This window comes from Pyrus communis, chromosome 13 (assembly GCF_963583255.1).
Source record: "Pyrus communis chromosome 13, drPyrComm1.1, whole genome shotgun sequence".
Lineage (NCBI taxonomy): Eukaryota > Viridiplantae > Streptophyta > Magnoliopsida > Rosales > Rosaceae > Pyrus > Pyrus communis.
Window position 1 is genome coordinate 24,310,813 of NC_084815.1, and position 18,280 is coordinate 24,329,092.

General features: G+C 41.3%; 1 protein-coding gene across 2 annotated transcripts; it reads left to right on the plus strand.

Moving 5' to 3' along the window:
* The first annotated feature begins 6,544 nt into the window (after nucleotides 1–6,544).
* Nucleotides 6,545–10,239, plus strand: LOC137713191 (DNA mismatch repair protein MSH2-like). 2 transcript variants are annotated; one of them, XM_068452461.1, is made up of 10 exons: nucleotides 6,545–6,745; nucleotides 6,900–6,949; nucleotides 7,171–7,203; nucleotides 7,337–8,411; nucleotides 8,576–9,130; nucleotides 9,203–9,312; nucleotides 9,426–9,515; nucleotides 9,621–9,692; nucleotides 9,886–9,996; nucleotides 10,145–10,239. In XM_068452461.1, exons 4-5 carry the CDS (start codon nucleotides 7,689–7,691, stop codon nucleotides 9,047–9,049), a joined length of 1,197 nt encoding a protein of 398 aa, XP_068308562.1. In that variant the 5' UTR covers nucleotides 6,545–6,745; nucleotides 6,900–6,949; nucleotides 7,171–7,203; nucleotides 7,337–7,688; the 3' UTR covers nucleotides 9,050–9,130; nucleotides 9,203–9,312; nucleotides 9,426–9,515; nucleotides 9,621–9,692; nucleotides 9,886–9,996; nucleotides 10,145–10,239. The 2 variants fall into 2 exon arrangements, with proteins under 2 accessions (XP_068308562.1, XP_068308563.1); XM_068452462.1 differs by having other exon boundaries at nucleotides 8,576–9,129; nucleotides 9,259–9,312.
* Nucleotides 10,240–18,280: the final 8,041 nt, after the last annotated feature.

Consider the following 18,280-nt stretch of genomic DNA (forward strand, 5'->3'; position numbering starts at 1 on the left):
AAGGGTAGTTGCGATAACTAGTTGCCTCTAATCTAGTTTACCTACAACAATAACTACCACTCCAGTATCTGCATGGCACTATTCAAGGCACTGTATGGGAAGGTGTACCGGACATCGTTGCATTGGACTCAAGTCGGTGAACTAGTGTTAGTGGAGCCAGAAATTATCAACATCATTAATACTAATATCCAGTTGATAAAGAGGAATCTAAAGATGGCTCAAGATCGGCAAAAAAGTATCGCAGACCGACATTCCAAGGATCGTGAGTACGAGATTGGTGACTTTGTCTTTCTGAAGTTATCACCCTGGATAAGTGTAGTTCGTTTTAGTAAGCGGGGCAAATTGAGTCATCGATATGTTGGCCCCTACCAGATCATAGAGAGAATTGGTGTGGTTTCTTATAAATTGGAGCTAACACTAGAGTTATCACAAATTCATGATGTATTTCACGTTTCCATATTACGGAAGTATGTATCGGATCCCTCCCACGTTATTCAGCCGGAACCGTCAAAAGTGAGTCAGGATGCAAGTTATGTTGAGGAACTAGTGGCGATCATCGGTCGACAGGATAAAACCCTGAGGAACAAGGTTATTTTGTTAGTGAAAGTGTTGTGAATAAACCATTCAGTCGAGGAAGCGACGTGGGAAACGGAAGAACTGATGAGAAGTCAGTATCTGTATTTATTTGTTTGAGTTTGTAATATTGGGGACAAAATTCTTTTAAGGGGGTAGATTGTGAAACCCTGTCCCAAATTATTGTACTTTTTGTTGGATATTTTTGTGTTTCGTCCCTTACGTTATTAATTTACGAACCGTGGGACCCACATGGGATTTTGGTCCCCTTATCCCCCACCTTACCTGAATCCCCCTTTCCCTTTTTAGGATTTTCTTATCCCCTTTTTATTATTTTAAAATCCCTCTTACTCTCTTTCTTTCATAACTCTCTCATCTTTCTCCTTCTTTTCACCCCCGGACCCTCTCTCCCCCATGCATTCTCTCTCGGAAAGCTCTTTCTCATCTCTGTAAGTCACTCACACACACACATAACAACCCCAAACCAGTGCAACGAGGATAAAAAAGCTTCGGGAACCCCTTGACAAGCTGAGGAACCCTCTAGCAACGCTATCACTATTCATTGTCTTCCCAAACGTGTTTGCATGATTTCCGACGTTGGTCAGCTTCTAGAATCTTTTGGGATGTGCTTTAAGGTTAGATCAAAACTTGTTTGAAGTTGTATATACGTGTAAATCGCAAAAAATAGCTTGGAGTAGCTTTTCCAAACTTTTCGACCAGCACCGCCCCTTTCGAGGTGATTTCTGGCCAAACCACGACGAGTTAGCCGGTGTGCAAGGTATCAATCTCTTCATCTCGTTGAGTACTATAACTTTGGTTTTTATATCACTTGATTTGGTTAAGTAGCGAAGAAGTTACGAGTGTTTGAAAACTAGCCCAGAAACTGATCAAAGTGTGGCCTAAAAACGGGTCAACCCGACCCAAATCCCTAAGACCTAGATCCGGACCCAGGTTGGGACTCGGCCCAACCTTGCAGCCCAACCCAAATAGTTGGGCCAAACCTTTAGGCCCTAACATAGGCCTTCGGCCTGACCCAAAACCAAAACCCCCAAACCTTTATGCCAGGCTTGTGAGCCCAAACTCTTAACCCCAATCAACCAAAACCCCTTTGGACCCAAGCCTTGGGCCTTCGGCCCGGTAGCCTCAAACCCAGACCCAGTTGGAATATTCTCTAGAATATTCCTGTGTTGACTTTTGTTGATTTTTTCGAAATTTACCCGGGACCCTTCTTAGGGTAATTCGACGTCTTAAATCCATTTTTGAAGTCCGTTTTCCCAAAGTCAATCGTTTTAGTAGAGTTTTATTAATTTGACCCTTTATGTGCTTAGGTGCGTTTATAAGCGGCGATTTCGTTCTTCCTATTTCGCACGGCTCTTCGACGACGGAGTATTTATGAGTGGACCCCTTCTAAAATGCATGTTTTAATAGTAGAAATGCATACATGAAAAACCTGATTTAATGGTTACGTTTATGAAACGTTTTAGGAGTAAATTAGATTTACACTTTATGATTATCATGCTTTACTGAGAATATTTTGGGATACCATAATTTATCAAATTTATGTTCTTTGTAGTATATATGATGGATGACTATATACTATTTATGAATATGTTTTTATACTCTTTATAGTATATATGATGGATGACTATATACTATGAAGATGCTTTGAGATATATGTACTTATGTTGGAATGATTATATTCAATATTTTTGTGCATATCTAGTGGTCACTATTTTGCCTATGGGTGATGATATTTATATTGGCTTCGGCCAGGCATAGGTTGGTGGATTTGGTCAGGAGATACTTATATTGGCTTCCGCAGGGCGTAGGTTGGTGGCTTTGGTCGTATGACACTGATATATGATACCACTAGTTAGCACACTATACGATATATGTTTTATGAAAGTTTTATGGCATTCTAGGGTTTTTGGAAAACCTATTATATATTATGCTATATGAGTTTTCATAAACTTTGGGGGTTAGTACGTTGTTGAATAATTATGTTTTTACTATTCATATATCAACTTGGTCCACTCTTATTTGTTTTACGCCCTTTCAGGACATAGGAACAACGCATACGATCCGAGCTACGAGGCATTCCCCTACCAGTGACATCGTGCCATCCTCTCTACTTCGACATCACTTGTAACAACACATTTTGCTCATATTCTTAAGTAGATGTACGCTCTGAATATGTCATGCATTACCACTATCATTATTATTATTGGCAGTTGAATATTATTATATTATTTTTTAAGGTTTATGCTGGAATATTACATTGTGTAGTTTGTGCGAAATTTGCATGCATGTTTCACATGTTCTCAGCATATGCATTCATTAAATGGTTTGCGTCACACTCGGGTGTCAGCCAGCACGCGGCCATCCCGATGTCTCCTGAACATCGAGATCGAGGCGTGTCAAACTCCACCCAAATGAATAGTAATTGACTGAAATAAATAGTAATTGCCCAAGTACATCTCCACCTCTAAAACTAAATAGCCTAGTCCATTTTATTAAAGTATTATTAATTTTTTATTATAAAATAATTAAAAAATAAAAAATAATTTTTAATTTCTGACATTTTTTATTTATAAAAAATATTATTAATTTGTGACATTTTATTTTAAAGTTTTTTGGCTGAAAAATATGGACTGTTGATCTAAAAATCGAACGGTCCAAATTGTGCCATGTCACTAGCCGTACATTGGGTTTGAATTTCAAATTTTTTTGACCGTTGGAAATCCAACGGTCGAGGCTTAGCCATGTGGCTCATGTCTCGCGCCCCTTTAGTGTTTTTGTAGTAGGGGCCCAGCGTGTCGGGGACACGCAAGCATCTTTCTCGCACGCCTGACGCAAAAAAAATGTGTTGTCCACTGACGTTATGCGTTGCCTACCTCAGCCCATTTTGGCCCGCCCTACAAACTGGCTTGGACTTTGAGCTGGCCTATTTTTAGGGGTGGAGGGGTTTATTTGGGTGCTAGCCTATTTTTTTAGGCTTTGGGCGAACCTAAAAGATAAGGCTGGACTTGAATGTGTGACTCATTCTCAACATTTGACACGCAAGTCGTTGATTGGCCACTTTGTGGAGGCGTGGGTGTTACCTAAGAATATTCTACGGCCGATGTTGTACGTTTACGTACGGTTCCTGTGCGCAAAGACCTAGGTTTTGGACCTAGATCCTCTCCTGAGCTAATGGAGAAGATCCTTCTCATCAATCATCGTGGACCGTTGGATTTTTATCCAACGGCTACAAACAGGGGCGTCCCTTTAAAGTTATAATGATTGTAGCCGTTGGATAAAAATCCAACGGCCCACGATGATTGATGAGGAGGATCCTCTCCATTAGCTCAGGAGAGGATCCAAATCCCTAGTTTTTCTTCTCCCATGACTCATGAGCACCGTGTATTGTTATTTATCAAGTAGCTTCTCATCTTACTCTAAAATGAAAGCACCTAGCTAGCGTTTCTGCATGTCACACACACACACACACACACACACACACACACACACACACATATATATATATATATATATATATATATATATATATATCAGTATCTTTTTAGGTTTTATTATGGGAAGTGTTATTGACACTCCCAAAATTTCATTCTACACTCCTCACAAATGTATTTTTCTTTCCAAACATAGAAAGTTTGGAGTGTAGAATGAGAAATTTGGAGTGCCAATAACAATTCCCTTTATTATATATATGCCATACTAATTTCAAGCCAATATTGACTTAATTTGGAGTGTATTTGACTAGTTTTGGCGTTTATGGAATCAAACGAGCATGTATTTTGAGTAGTACTCGTCGATACGAACGAATGAGCAAATGCCTTGGCAGAAAGAAAAATAAAAACTAAATATTATGTTCATCTTGGACGAATGACATGAAGAGTGAGGAGAACCAACTAAACTTAAAAGAAAAATTTTTACCGCTTTCAAATAAAGAACAAAGTCTCGGCTTATTTGATTCTTTAGGACTCTGAACCTAGTCTTGTTATGAGAGTTATTTATCATTATATTACAGCAGGCCCTTCTGTGATGAGATGTACATCCAACGGAATAACATACGAAGATGATGCCAAAGAGATACACACAGATTAAGGTTGAAAGAAAATTAGGTTTTTGAGAAAACTAGTTTACCGTGTAAGGTGGAAGGAAGTAATGGTCTCACGCTAAACACGTTTTAGCAAGGGGTCTGCTACTCACACACTTCTTTTTATTTCTCACACATCCTTTGTTAATTTCTGTCATTTGATCTTTTTTAATTCAGTTGATCCGATGACCGCAAATTAAGAGAGTGTATAAAATAAAAATGGTGTGTGGTACACCCCTTTAGCAATAATTGGGAAAGAAAAATACAAAAACAAAAAATTATCTGGATAAGAAAATTATGAAAGGTACTTTGTCTGCTAAGTACAGTTTTGATCGTATCTCACAGAAGACATTTTTCTCTATTTTTTAAAATTAAGATTGTCTTTTCCTTTGTTTCTTTGTGGGTCTGATACGATTCCTGGGGAATAGGACAAGTTCTTAAGTATAAGGTGGGTACAACAAGAGATAATTGATTAATAAACTGTTTTAAGCGGCTATACTCAGAAAACGATGAGTGTACTGTGTGTGCGCGTGTGTATCCCACTTTATATGATTTTTCTTCACCACAAAAATGAAATTTTGTAATTAAATTTCACACGTTAAACAAATGATGGTCTTTAGCTCCATATATGTAGGGTGTAGTTTTGGGACAAAACAAGGACGATAACATTTATAATAATTTACTTGATCTGATATTCTTTTTAGCTCGAATTATAAAGGAGATAATACAAAGCAAGTCCAGTAAAACTAGATAAATTTTATACAGGTCAAACTCAGAACGTGGTATTTGACTTTGCTTGTTCACACTTTTAAATTATTACGCGAATGTACTTCTAAACCTTAGTATTAAGGGATTGCACTTTTTTTTTTTGAAAATTAAATGAGAGAAAAATAAGTACATTATAAAGCCAGGATGACCCGTCAACGATGCAAATCTCAAAATCAAGAAACATAACCTCATGCTTAGCAAGAAGATGCAAAATCTAATCACATTGACAATAAACAAACTAACAAGTGAAAAACGAAAAGAAGATAGTGAATAAGTTAAGGTTTTACCATAAAATCAATTGGCAATACGGAAAGTAACTCAATTACGTTACGCATATGCAAGGTTCCTTCTTTTCTCAATGTAGAATTGAAACTCTCAATACATTCTCTCTCACGTGTGGCGAATTTTCAAACCTAGCAATTGAACAACACAAATCAAGTGACTTGGAGCACGTGTGACCGTTGAGCTTCACACACAAGACAACCTCCTATGATACCATGAAGAAAGTCGAGGTTCTACCATAAAACCAATTGATAATATAAGGAGTAGTTCAACTTACTTATAAAGCCATGCAAAGTTTCTCCTCCTATCAATATGGATTCATTCTCAACATAGAGCGTGCTTACAATTCCAAAGCACCATCCTCATCCAAATCGTTTGGGACATCTTTACTTAGTATGACAATGAGAAAGTAACGTACGAGATCTAAAATTAACAAAATCCACCCGCTTTTTCTTTAATTAGATTATTATTAAATATATAAATATGAACGATATATTCTTCGCAGTCATTTATTTTAATTAATATGCCCTAAAATTTGAGTCTAAAAATTTACACATCGCATTCAAAAAGTTATTTGTGTATATATAATAGCGAGTGAAAAAACAATATGCATTGGATCGAGAAATCTCGGCCTTCTTTCTTGTTTGGGCTTTCCCCCTCCTCGAAACCCGAAAAAAGGGTTAAAAAAAGATCATGGCCTTCTTGGGCCGGCCCAAGTCCAACCAACATACGAAAACCCCACGCGCCAGATTTCAGTTGCGTACGACGAACTACAACCAACGAGCGTGGGACACGCGCGGCCCTCCAAAAGCCCGCCGCCGCTCGTCTCTTCCCCGCCAAATCCCCAAAACTCCATTAAAAATTTAAAGTTCGCTTCGTTTTCATGTGCAAAACCCACACTTTCAGAGACTTCGAGGCACGAAGAGCTCTATTTTCTGGCTCGGAGAGTCGAAAGTCCTAGCAGCGGATCGGCCATGGATGCCAATTTTGAGGACCACTGCAAGCTTCCCGAGCTCAAGCTAGGTACAGCATCGCAAAAGCCCTAGCTTTGCATTTGTTACTAATTACATCAATTAGTTTTGAATATGTGTGTGTGTGTGTGTGTGTGTGTGTGTGTGTGTGTGTGTGTGTGTGTCTGTATGTTTCTGTATTTATATATTTGCTGCAATTTTGTTAGATGCAAAGCAATCTCAAGGGTTTCTCTCATTCTTCAAAACCCTCCCCAGTGTGAGTATTCAAAACCCTAGCTGTCTGTTTAATTTCTTGAAATTGAAAGGGAAAGTGATAAAAATCATGTTTTGTTTCTATTTTTGTATTTGTTTATTTATTTATTTGAATGACTTTGGCTAGAGATGGAAATGGACTTTAAGGTTTGGTTTTGATTTTGTTTCATTGCATTTGCTTTCCGATTTGATTATTTGGATTTTGCTCTGTTTCTGTTTTTACAGGATTCAAGAGCTATTCGATTGTTTGATCGACGGGTCAGTTTGTATTCCGGCTCTCTTTTGTGCATTCCCTAATTTTATTTTTCCCTTTTCCCCCTCTATTATTTCTCTGTGGGGTTCTCTGTAATTCTTATTGTTTTTGACCATTGGATGTGACTTGTTATCTCAGGACTACTAGACCGCTCATGGTGAAAATGCCACTTTCATTGCAAAGACCTACTACCGTACCACCACTGCTTTACGACAGTTGGGTAGCGGATCCAATGGCCTATCCAGTGTGAGTGTTACTAAAAACATGTTTGAGATGATTGCACGTGATCTACTACTGGAAAGAACAGACCATACTCTTGAGATTTATGAGGGTAGTGGCTCAAGTTGGAGGCTGGTGAAAAGTGGAACCCCTGGAAACCTTTGCAGTTTCGAAGGTGTTTTGTTTGCCAACAATGAGATGCAGGATACCCCGGTGGTTGTTGAGCTATTACCTAACTTTCAGGAAAATGGTTGCACAGTTGGGTTAGGATATGTTGGATCTAACTAAACGAGTACTTGGATTAGCTGAATTTATTGATGATAGTCACTTTACAAATGTGGAATCAGCTTTAGTTGCACTTGGTTGCAAGGAATGCTTTCTGCCTCTAGAGAGTGGCAAAACTAGCGAAATTAGAACGTTGCATGATGCATTGAGTAGATGTGGTGTGATGTTAACTGAGAGGAAGAAGATTGAATTTAAAACGAGGGATTTGGTTCAGGATCTCAGTCGGCTTGTCAAAGGCTCCATTGAACCAGTTCGAGATTTAGTGTCCGGGTTTGAGTTTGCACCTGGTGCATTGGGGGCATTGCTCTCTTATGCAGAATTACTTGCTGACAAGAGCAATTATGGAAACTATAGCATTCCAAGATATAATCTTGACAGCTATATGAGGTTAGATTCTGCTGCTAATAGGGCACTTAATGTCCTGGAAAGTAAAACCGATGCAAACAAAAATTTCAGTTTGTTTGGTCTTATGAATAGGACTTGTACTGTTGGAATGGGTAAAAGATTACTGCACATGTGGCTCAAACAGCCTTTATTGGATGTAAATGAAATCAACTCGAGGTTAGATTTGGTACAAGCATTTGTGGAGGATCCTGCACTTCGCCAAGATTTGAGGCAGCATCTGAAAAGAATTTCAGACATCGAGCGGCTGATGCACAATCTTGAGAAGAAAAGAGCTGGTTTGCAGCATATTGTAAAACTTTATCAGGTATGATCTATAACACCTTTATTTTATTAGGTTATCTACCGTGTTGAGATTTTGTTGGTATGACCATATATGAATATTTGTTAAACAAAATGTTAGTATAATGCACTTATCTTATAGACGTACCTATGCATTTAAGCTGACCCATTTTTTCTTTTCGAGTGCAGTCGTGTATAAGACTTCCCTACGTTAAGAGCGCCCTAGAACGCTATGATGGACAGTTCTCCTCACTGACCAAGGAAGGGTATTGGGAACCCCTTGAGTTATGGACTGATGGTAGCCACTTAAATAAGTTCATTTCTCTGGTGGAAGCTGCTATTGACCTTGATCAACTTAAGAATGGAGAGTACATGATATCATCTAATTATGACCCGGCACTTTCTGCAGTGAAGGAAGAGCAAGAGTTGTTGGAGCACCAAATACACACATTGCATAAACAAACCGCCAATGATCTTGATCTCACTGTCGATAAGGCTTTAAAATTAGATAAAGGCACACAATTTGGACATGTCTTTAGAATCACAAAGAAGGAAGAGCCAAAAATAAGGAAAAAGCTCACAACGCAATTCATTGTTCTGGAAACCCGAAAGGATGGAGTGAAATTTACCAACACAAAGCTTAAGAAGTTAGGAGATCAGTAACAAAGAATAGTTGAAGAGTATAAGAATTGTCAGAAAGAGCTTGTTAACCGAGTTGTTCAAACGGCAATAACTTTCTCCGAGGTAGTGATACTTTAAAGTATTTTGTGCCTAATCCTTTCTCCTGTTCTGGATTAAAGGATTTTTCATCTCCAGGTTATCTGGTCTGTAGCTGGGTTGCTCTCTGAATGGATGTCTTACTTGGTTTTGCTGATTTGGCTTCTAGCTGTCCTACTCCTTACACTAGGCCAGTCATCACGCCACCGGTAATCAGTTACCTGTTATTTCTTTATATTTCTTACTGAACAATGATAATGTTTTTTCCTTGTTACTAATTTGTATTTTTTAACAATAATTATTGTCCTATTGGCCATAATAGGATGAAGGGGATATAATATTAGAAGGGAGTAGACATCCCTGCGTGGAGGCTCAGGACTGGGTGAATTTTATACCCAACGATTATAAACTTGTGAGAATTCGTGAACCCAGGAAAACAAATAAAAAAGAACAAGATGTTGGTTAATTTATAAGTTGGATGGGTTCTGATGTGCTCTTTACTATTTCTGCTGCTTAGGTGAGAGGAAAGAGTTGGTTCCCAATCATCACAGGACCCAATATGGGTGGTAAATCAACATTTATCCGACAGGTGTGATTTTAATGACTTCGTCAAATGCTTCTTCCTACTGCTTCCATCAGCATAAATAACTTTCCATGCAACTATTACATTCTTGCACTTGATATGTGGCTCTTGTCACCGAATTGGACACCCCACATCCATGTTCAATTCCAAATGCTTTAATCACTATTAACAAGTGACTGAATTTTCTTTGCACTGGCAGGTTGGTGTGAATATTCTGATGGCACAAGTTGGTTGCTTCGTTCCGTGTGACGCAGCTAGCATTTCTGTTCGTGATTGCATTTTTGCTCGGGTGGGAGCTGGCGACTGCCAAGTGAGTTTCCTGGTATATTCTCTTGAAGTTTGAACTTCTTTTTATGCTATTTAAATGATCTTTTAGTTCTCTGTAGTCTTCTTATCTCCTACGGGGGATTTTTGTCTTTCCATTGTGGAAATTGAGTTGTGTTTCTTCTTCTTTCTAGCTACATGGAGTTTCTACCTTTATGCAAGAAATGCTTGAGACTGCATCTATACTGAAAGGAGCTACAGACAAGTCACTAATAATCATCGATGAGTTTGTGAACACGAAAGTTTTCTTGAAACAAGAAACAAGAATAACGTGTACAAAATAATATTTTTGTGTTTATGATTTTGGGGTTACGATCTCTCTCAAATTTGGTCATCTGATTCTATCTTCATAGGGTGTAGGTTTATGGATGAGTTGTTGATCCAAAGGGCCGTCGGGGCTTGATCTAAGGATGAACAGTTGATGAACGGATCTTCAAGGGGCGTTGGGCTTGATCTTGAAGAATGGGTGTATGGATTTCTTCAAGGGGCTTTTGGGCTTGATCTTGAAGGTTGATGGATGAGCAGATCTTCAAGGGCTTTTGGGTTTAGTCTTGAAGAACGATTGGATGTGTGGATTTGTTTGTGCTGTTGATCCAACGGGCCGTTGGGGCTTGATCTTAGGATGAACGATGAACACTTTCTTCAAGGGCCGTCGGGGCTTGATCTTGAATAATGGTTGTGTGGATTTCTTCAAGGGTTTTTGGGCTTGATCTTGAAGGTTGATGGATGAGCGGATCTTCAAGGGCTTTTGGGCTTAATCTTGAAGAACGATTGGAGGTGTGGATTTGTTGAGGTTGTTGATCCAAAGGGCCGTTGGGGGCTTATGCTTAGGATGAACGGATGATGAACAATGACACTTTCTTCAAGGGCCGTCGGGGCTTGATCTTGAGTTGGTGGGAGTTCTTCAAGGGCCGTTGGGGCTTGATCTTGAAGGAGGATTTGACGAAGAACGAAGAGTGCTTTCTTGATCCTTCGGGATTTTCTTGAGAGCTTTAGAACTTTAAGGCTTCAAGGTTTTGGTGTGTGTGGGGAGTATTCTCTTCCATTTTGGGAGTAGAGAAATGTATTTGTGAATTGGTTTTTGGTGTGTGTCGGCTTTTCTTGGGAATTTGGATGGTTGGAAGCTTTGGAGTTTCAAAGCTTCAAGGATTTGGGGAATTCTCTTCCAATTTGGGAGTAGAGAAATGTATTTGTGAATTGGTTGATGCTTGATACCTTGATGGAGAAGCCTATTTATAGGCTTTGAGAATGAATCACCACCACAAAATATTTTTTTCCTTTCCAAGCACCATTGCCTAATTTTCCCACTTAATGCAATATTGAAATTGAAGTGGTGTAACTTATGGCCTAATTTCCCACTTAATACCATTTTAAACTTGAAGTGGTGTAACTTATGGCCTAATTTCCCACTTAATACCATTTTAAACTTGAAGTGGTCTAACTTATGGCCTAATTTCCCACTTAACACCATTTTAAACTTGAAATGTGTATGCTTTGTCATTGCCCAAATGAGAAAAACTTGCTTTGATCCGTAATGGATTGAAGTGTGTTTGCCTTGTCATTGCCCAACATGAGAAGAAAAACTTGTTTTGATCCTCAATGGATTGAAATGTACTTGCCTTGTCATTGCCCAAAATGAGAAGAAAAACTTGTTTAATCCTTCAAGGGTATTTCTTCCTATTTTGTTGAGTCACACGCCATGTGTACAATTTGTGGCGTATGTCATGTATGCCTTGACACGTCAAAACTTTAATGCATTGGTGAACATTTGTTTTACTGAAATTTCGATGTCTACAAATGCCCCCACTTTAAGGCGCGTCGTAGACATGTGCTTGTCACGTGTAGAAGATGCGTTTTGAAGTCCCTTAATGTAGATGTCAACCCAAGGGCCGTCGAGGCTTGATCTTGAATTGGGCTGGAAATTTTTTCAAGGGCCATTGAGGCTTGATCTTGAGTTCGACTGGAAGATTTTCTGGTTTCCTCCAATCGTTGATTTTCCACAGGCTTAGTCTTGAACTGGGCTGGAAATTTTTTCAAGGGCCATTGAGGCTTGATCTTGAGTTCGACTGGAAGATTTTCTGGTTTCCTCCAATCGTTGATTTTCCTTTGTGCTACTCTTGAACTGGGCAGCAGGAAATTTCTTCAAGGGCCATTGAGGCTTGATCTTGAGTTCGACTGGAAGATTTGTGCTGCTTGAACTTGTATTTGTCGCAAAGCTCGTCCACGAGTCGGTTGGAGAACTGCTTTCCGTTGTCAGTGATAATGTAGCGAGGCACCCCATATCGGTGGATGATATGCTCCTTGATGAAACGAACAACAGTTTCCTTTTTTACTTCCCTTAAAGGGATGGCTTCAGCCCACTTGGAGAAGTAATCTGTTGCAGCTAGGATGTAAGCTTCCCCCGCAGATGACTTTGGCGTAATTGGTCATACAACGTCCAATCCCCATGCGTCGAACGGCCATGAAGCAACTGTAGGGTGTAATGGTTCAGGCGGTTGATGTATGAAGTTGGCGTGGAATTGGCAGGCTTGGCACCTTTTGGCATGTTCCAGGCAGTCTTTCACCATGCTCGGCCAGTAGTAACCCATTCTTTTAAGCTGGAAGTGTAGCTTTGGTCCAGACTGATGTGCCCCACACACACCTGAATGTGCTTCTTCCATGGCTTGATTAACTTCTTCCTCACCTAGGCATCTCAGGAGTACTCCTTCAAAAGAGCGTCGGTAGAGTGTTCCTTTGTAGTAAAGGAAGCGAGGTGCTCGTCGACGTATTTCGGAACGGTGTCTAAGATCATCTGGAAGCTTTCCGTGCTCTAAGTAGTCGATCAGCGGCTGTCTCCACTCTTCAGCATCGACTGGAAGTACTGAGATGACATTTGTATCATCTAGTGACATTTCATTAACGAGCGGAATCACCAATCTTTGGCAAACTGGCACGTCTGCAACTTCATCTTTTCCTAGTGTCATACTCGAGGCTAGATTGGCGAGAGCGTCTGCCATTTGATTTTCCTTTCTTGGCACATGTTCTAGTGTCACAGCTTCGAACTTTTGTAGCAGTTGGGTCGCTAGCCGGAAGTATGGGACAAGATCATCTTTCCTCACCTCATATTCAGTTAAGAGTTGATTGATTATGAGCTTGGAATCGCCATATACCTCAAGAGCTGTGATTTCCATGTTGATCGCCATTTGGAGCCCGATGATCAATGCTTGGTACTCAGCAACATTGTTGGAGCATAGCTCATTCAGTTGGAAGGAGTAAGGTAGTATTTGCCTTTGTGGCGACATGAATACCACTCCTGCCCCCGCTCCGTCTGCTCGTGCGGATCCGTCGAAGAACATTGTCCATGTTGGGAATATGTCGATGTAGAACACCTCCTCGTCAGGCAAGTAGTGTTTGGTGCTGTTTGCAGTTTCAACTCATGCAGGCAAGGAGCATTTGGTGCCGTTTGCAGTTTCAGCTCGTGCAGGCAAGGAGCATTTGGTGCCGTTTGCAGTTTCAGCTCGTGCAGGCAAGGAGCGTTTGGTGCCGTTTGTAGTTTCAGCTCGTGCAGGCAAGGAGCGTTTTGGTGCCGTTTGCAGTTTCGTGCAGGCAAGGAGCGTTTTGGTGCTGTTTGCAGTTTCAGCTCGTGCAGGCAAGGAGCGCTTGGTGCCGTTTGCAGTTTCAGCTCGTGCAGGCAAGGAGCGTTTTGGTGCCGTTTGCAGTTTCAGCTCGTGCAGGCAAGGAGCGTTTGTTGTCACCTTTTAGGCTCGTGCGAACGAGGAGCTTGTGGTGTCGTTTGCAGTTTCAACTCGTGCAAACAAGGAGCTTTTGGTTATCGCCTTTTAGGCTCGTGCGAACGAGGAGCTTGTGGTGTCGTTTGCAGTTTCAACTCGTGCAGACAAGGAGCTTGTGTTGTCACCTTTTAGGCTCGTGCGAACGAGGAGCTTTGGTTGTCGCCTTTTAGGCTCGTGTGGACGAGGAGCTTTGGTTGTCGCCTTTTATGCTCGTGCGAACGAGGAGCGTTGGTTGTCGCCTTTTAGGCTCGTGCGAATGAGGAGCGTTGGTTGTCGCCTTTTAGGCTCGTGCGAACGAGGAGCGTTGGTTGAATTTGTCAAACGATCTTAGAGAGGCATTCCTTGCAATCTTCATAGCAAGGAGTCTTGACCGAGTGATTGAAGAAGTCTTTGGGGAAGAAATCGCGCATTGTGATGGCAACGGACGATCTTTGTGTCATAACTTCCTCATCCTCAACACTTTCATGTAGCTTTGAAGGTTGACGGTAGCTGCTTTGCCCCCTTTCCGATTGGTGAACTTGTGGAGGAGACCTATGTTTCTTGTGCATTTTCTTTGGAGTGACATAAGTCCATCCTTCAACTTCACTTGACGTGACTGACATGGTTTTGGAGCATGCCCCCAGCGGTTGAGGTGAAGATTTTGAGTTCAAAGAGCCAGAAGTGACGGTGGTATAGTTTGACTTCACCACATCATTAAGATCTAGCTCGATGATCCCTTTTTGAGCTAACTTCATGATGAGATCTTTTAGCACAAAGCACTTTTCCGTCGGATGACCAATGAAGCGGTGGAATTTACAGTACCTTGGACTGTCAGTACGGTTCATCTCTTCCGGCCGTTTGCACCCAGGTAGGTCGATCACCTTTTTGTCAAGCAAGTCTTTCAACATGGCAACCACGTCAGAGTCGGGGAATGGATAAGTCTTCTCCTCAAGCTCCTTCAAAGTGCGTCTACGTATCTCTTGATCACGAAAAGTTTCGGTTTGAATCGCCTTGCCTCGTGTATGGGTTTTGACTGGAGTTGTGTTGACCGTCATTGCTTCCTTGGTGGGTTTCCACGCAGCCTTATCCACCTTGGGCCCCAAAACTTTGTCATTCTTGTAGTCGGCGATCTGTTCTTTCTTCCAATGACGGGTGATGCTTAACTCCATATCATGGGCGCGGGTGGCTAACTCCTCAAATGTTCGTGGTTTGATGCCTTGAAGGATGTAGTGTAGTCCCCACTGCATGCCTTGAACGCACATCTCAATGGCAGAGGTTTCAGAAAGCCGATCTTTACAATCCAGACTTAAGGAGCGCCATCTATTTATGTAGTTGATGACAGGTTCATCTCTCCACTGTTTCGTACTGGTCAGCTCTAGCATGCTTACAGTACGACGAGTGCTGTAGAAACGGTTGAGGAATTCCCTTTCTAGCTGGTCCCAACTGTTGATAGACTCGGGTTCGAGGTCGGTGTACCAGTCAAAAGCGTTACTTTTCAGCGAACGTACGAACTGTTTGACAAGGTAGTCTCCCTCTGTCCCAGCATTGTTGCAAGTTTCAATGAAATGGGCGACATGTTGCTTCGGGTTGCCTTTTCCATCGAACTGCATGAATTTTGGGGGCTGATAACCCCTTGGCATCTTCAAAGCATCAATCTTCTTGGAGTAAGGCTTTGAGTACAGTACGGAGTCATGCGAGCTTCCTTCGTACTGTGTCTTGACAGTGCTTGCGATCATCTCCTGTAGCTGCTGGATAGAGAGAGATTCCATGAACGTCGTTGCTTGGTCTAGCTTCAGCTTCTCTTCGACTTTCTCCACTGGAGGCTTCTCTTCTTCGTCGACTTCTTTCTTTAATAGGCCAACATTTGGGTCGACTTTCACGTCGGGCAGCGCATCTAGTTGGTTGACAAGTGCGGCAATCTGCAAGTCCTTCTCTTCCACAGTCTGTGTAAGCTTTGCAATTGCTTCGCTCATTTGAGCCAGTTGTTCTTCAACAGAGGTGACGCCGATGGTCATGACTTGTGCAACCAATAGACATGACTTTCCTTCAGACATCCATAGTGCTGATGAAGAACCCCATTGGCCATTTTGGGGTGTCATCTTGTGTGCCTCAATAGCATGCTTTGGTGCCCCCATCAAGGTCAGGTGGATGACCGACTCGCGCCTTTGATGCTGCTCTTGCTTGCTTAGCAGTACCAACTTTGCAGCGGCATGTTGAGAAGTGGTTGTGGCACCAATGGATGCTCCATTTGCGGCGGAAGTGCTTATGCTTCTTCCCTTGGTGGTTGCAAGAACGGCTTGTCCCTTGCTTGATGCCATTGATTTTGGAGGTGTGCTTTGGTTGTTGTCAACTCCGTAACCATGCTCCTTCAACTTCTTTTGAGTTTTGGTGAGGTCACGATCTTTGTCGTTGACGGTGTTTGAAACCTTCTTTCCAAGATTTGAAGAGGAAGCAAAGTCATGCCTAGCCTTTGACATGAGTTCGTAGGCATTTGGGTTAAAGCCTTCTTCAGTCTTCTTAGTTGGAAGAGAGCTTGGTTTCACTTTGACGCCATGTTGCGCCTCCAGACGGTTGATGAGTCCGGCGGTTTGCAAGTTTTTCTCCTCTGCAGTCTTTAGCAGCCTTGCAATTGTTTCCTTCATCTGAACCAGCTGTTTTTCAATGGAGGTAGTGCCGATAGTCATGACTTGTTCTTTGTTTGAAGCCATGGACTGTGCTTGAATATCTTGAACGGAGACAGAGATGAGAGGTAGAGATGGTCCCACTGGGCGTGCCAAATTTGTGAACACGAAAGTTTCCTTGAAACAAGAAACAAGAATAACGTGTACAAAATAATATTTTTGTGTTTATGATTTTGGGGTTACGATCTCTCTCAAATTTGGTCCTCTGATTCTATCTTCATAGGGTGTAGGTTTATGGATGAGTTGTTGATCCAAAGGGCCGTCGGGGCTTGATCTAAGGATGAACAGTTGATGAACGGATCTTCAAGGGGCGTTGGGCTTGATCTTGAAGAATGGGTGTATGGATTTCTTCAAGGGGCTTTTGGGCTTGATCTTGAAGGTTGATGGATGAGCAGATCTTCAAGGGCTTTTGGGCTTAGTCTTGAAGAACGATTGGATGTGTGGATTTGTTTGTGCTGTTGATCCAACGGGCCGTTGGGGCTTGATCTTAGGATGAACGATGAACACTTTCTTCAAGGGCCGTCGGGGCTTGATCTTGAATAATGGTTGTGTGGATTTCTTCAAGGGTTTTTGGGCTTGATCTTGAAGGTTGATGGATGAGCGGATCTTCAAGGGCTTTTGGGCTTAATCTTGAAGAACGATTGGAGGTGTGGATTTGTTGAGGTTGTTGATCCAAAGGGCCGTTGGGGGCTTATGCTTAGGATGAACGGATGATGAACAATGACACTTTCTTCAAGGGCCGTCGGGGCTTGATCTTGAGTTGGTGGGAGTTCTTCAAGGGCCGTTGGGGCTTGATCTTGAAGGAGGATTTGACGAAGAACGAAGAGTGCTTTCTTGATCCTTCGGGATTTTCTTGAGAGCTTTAGAACTTTAAGGCTTCAAGGTTTTGGTGTGTGTGGGGAGTATTCTCTTCCATTTTGGGAGTAGAGAAATGTATTTGTGAATTGGTTTTTGGTGTGTGTCGGCTTTTCTTGGGAATTTGGATGGTTGGAAGCTTTGGAGTTTCAAAGCTTCAAGGATTTGGGGAATTCTCTTCCAATTTGGGAGTAGAGAAATGTATTTGTGAATTGGTTGATGCTTGATACCTTGATGGAGAAGCCTATTTATAGGCTTTGAGAATGAATCACCACCACAAAATATTTTTTTCCTTTCCAAGCACCATTGCCTAATTTTCCCACTTAATGCAATATTGAAATTGAAGTGGTGTAACTTATGGCCTAATTTCCCACTTAATACCATTTTAAACTTGAAGTGGTGTAACTTATGGCCTAATTTCCCACTTAATACCATTTTAAACTTGAAGTGGTCTAACTTATGGCCTAATTTCCCACTTAACACCATTTTAAACTTGAAATGTGTATGCTTTGTCATTGCCCAAATGAGAAAAACTTGCTTTGATCCGTAATGGATTGAAGTGTGTTTGCCTTGTCATTGCCCAACATGAGAAGAAAAACTTGTTTTGATCCTCAATGGATTGAAATGTACTTGCCTTGTCATTGCCCAAAATGAGAAGAAAAACTTGTTTAATCCTTCAAGGGTATTTCTTCCTATTTTGTTGAGTCACACGCCATGTGTACAATTTGTGGCGTATGCCATGTATGCCTTGACACGTCAAAACTTTAATGCATTGGTGAACATTTGTTTTACTGAAATTTCGATGTCTACAGAGTTAGGCCGAGGGACTTCAACTTATGATGGATTCGATTCGTTTAACTCTTGAGCTTTTTTTTTTCCGATGCATTTGATACTGCCAAGTTTTTATATTCCAGTTTTGTTAATGAGTGATAGTAATATTAACGTTTACAGCTTTGTCTTATCAGTATTTACTATGGTGCTCAGG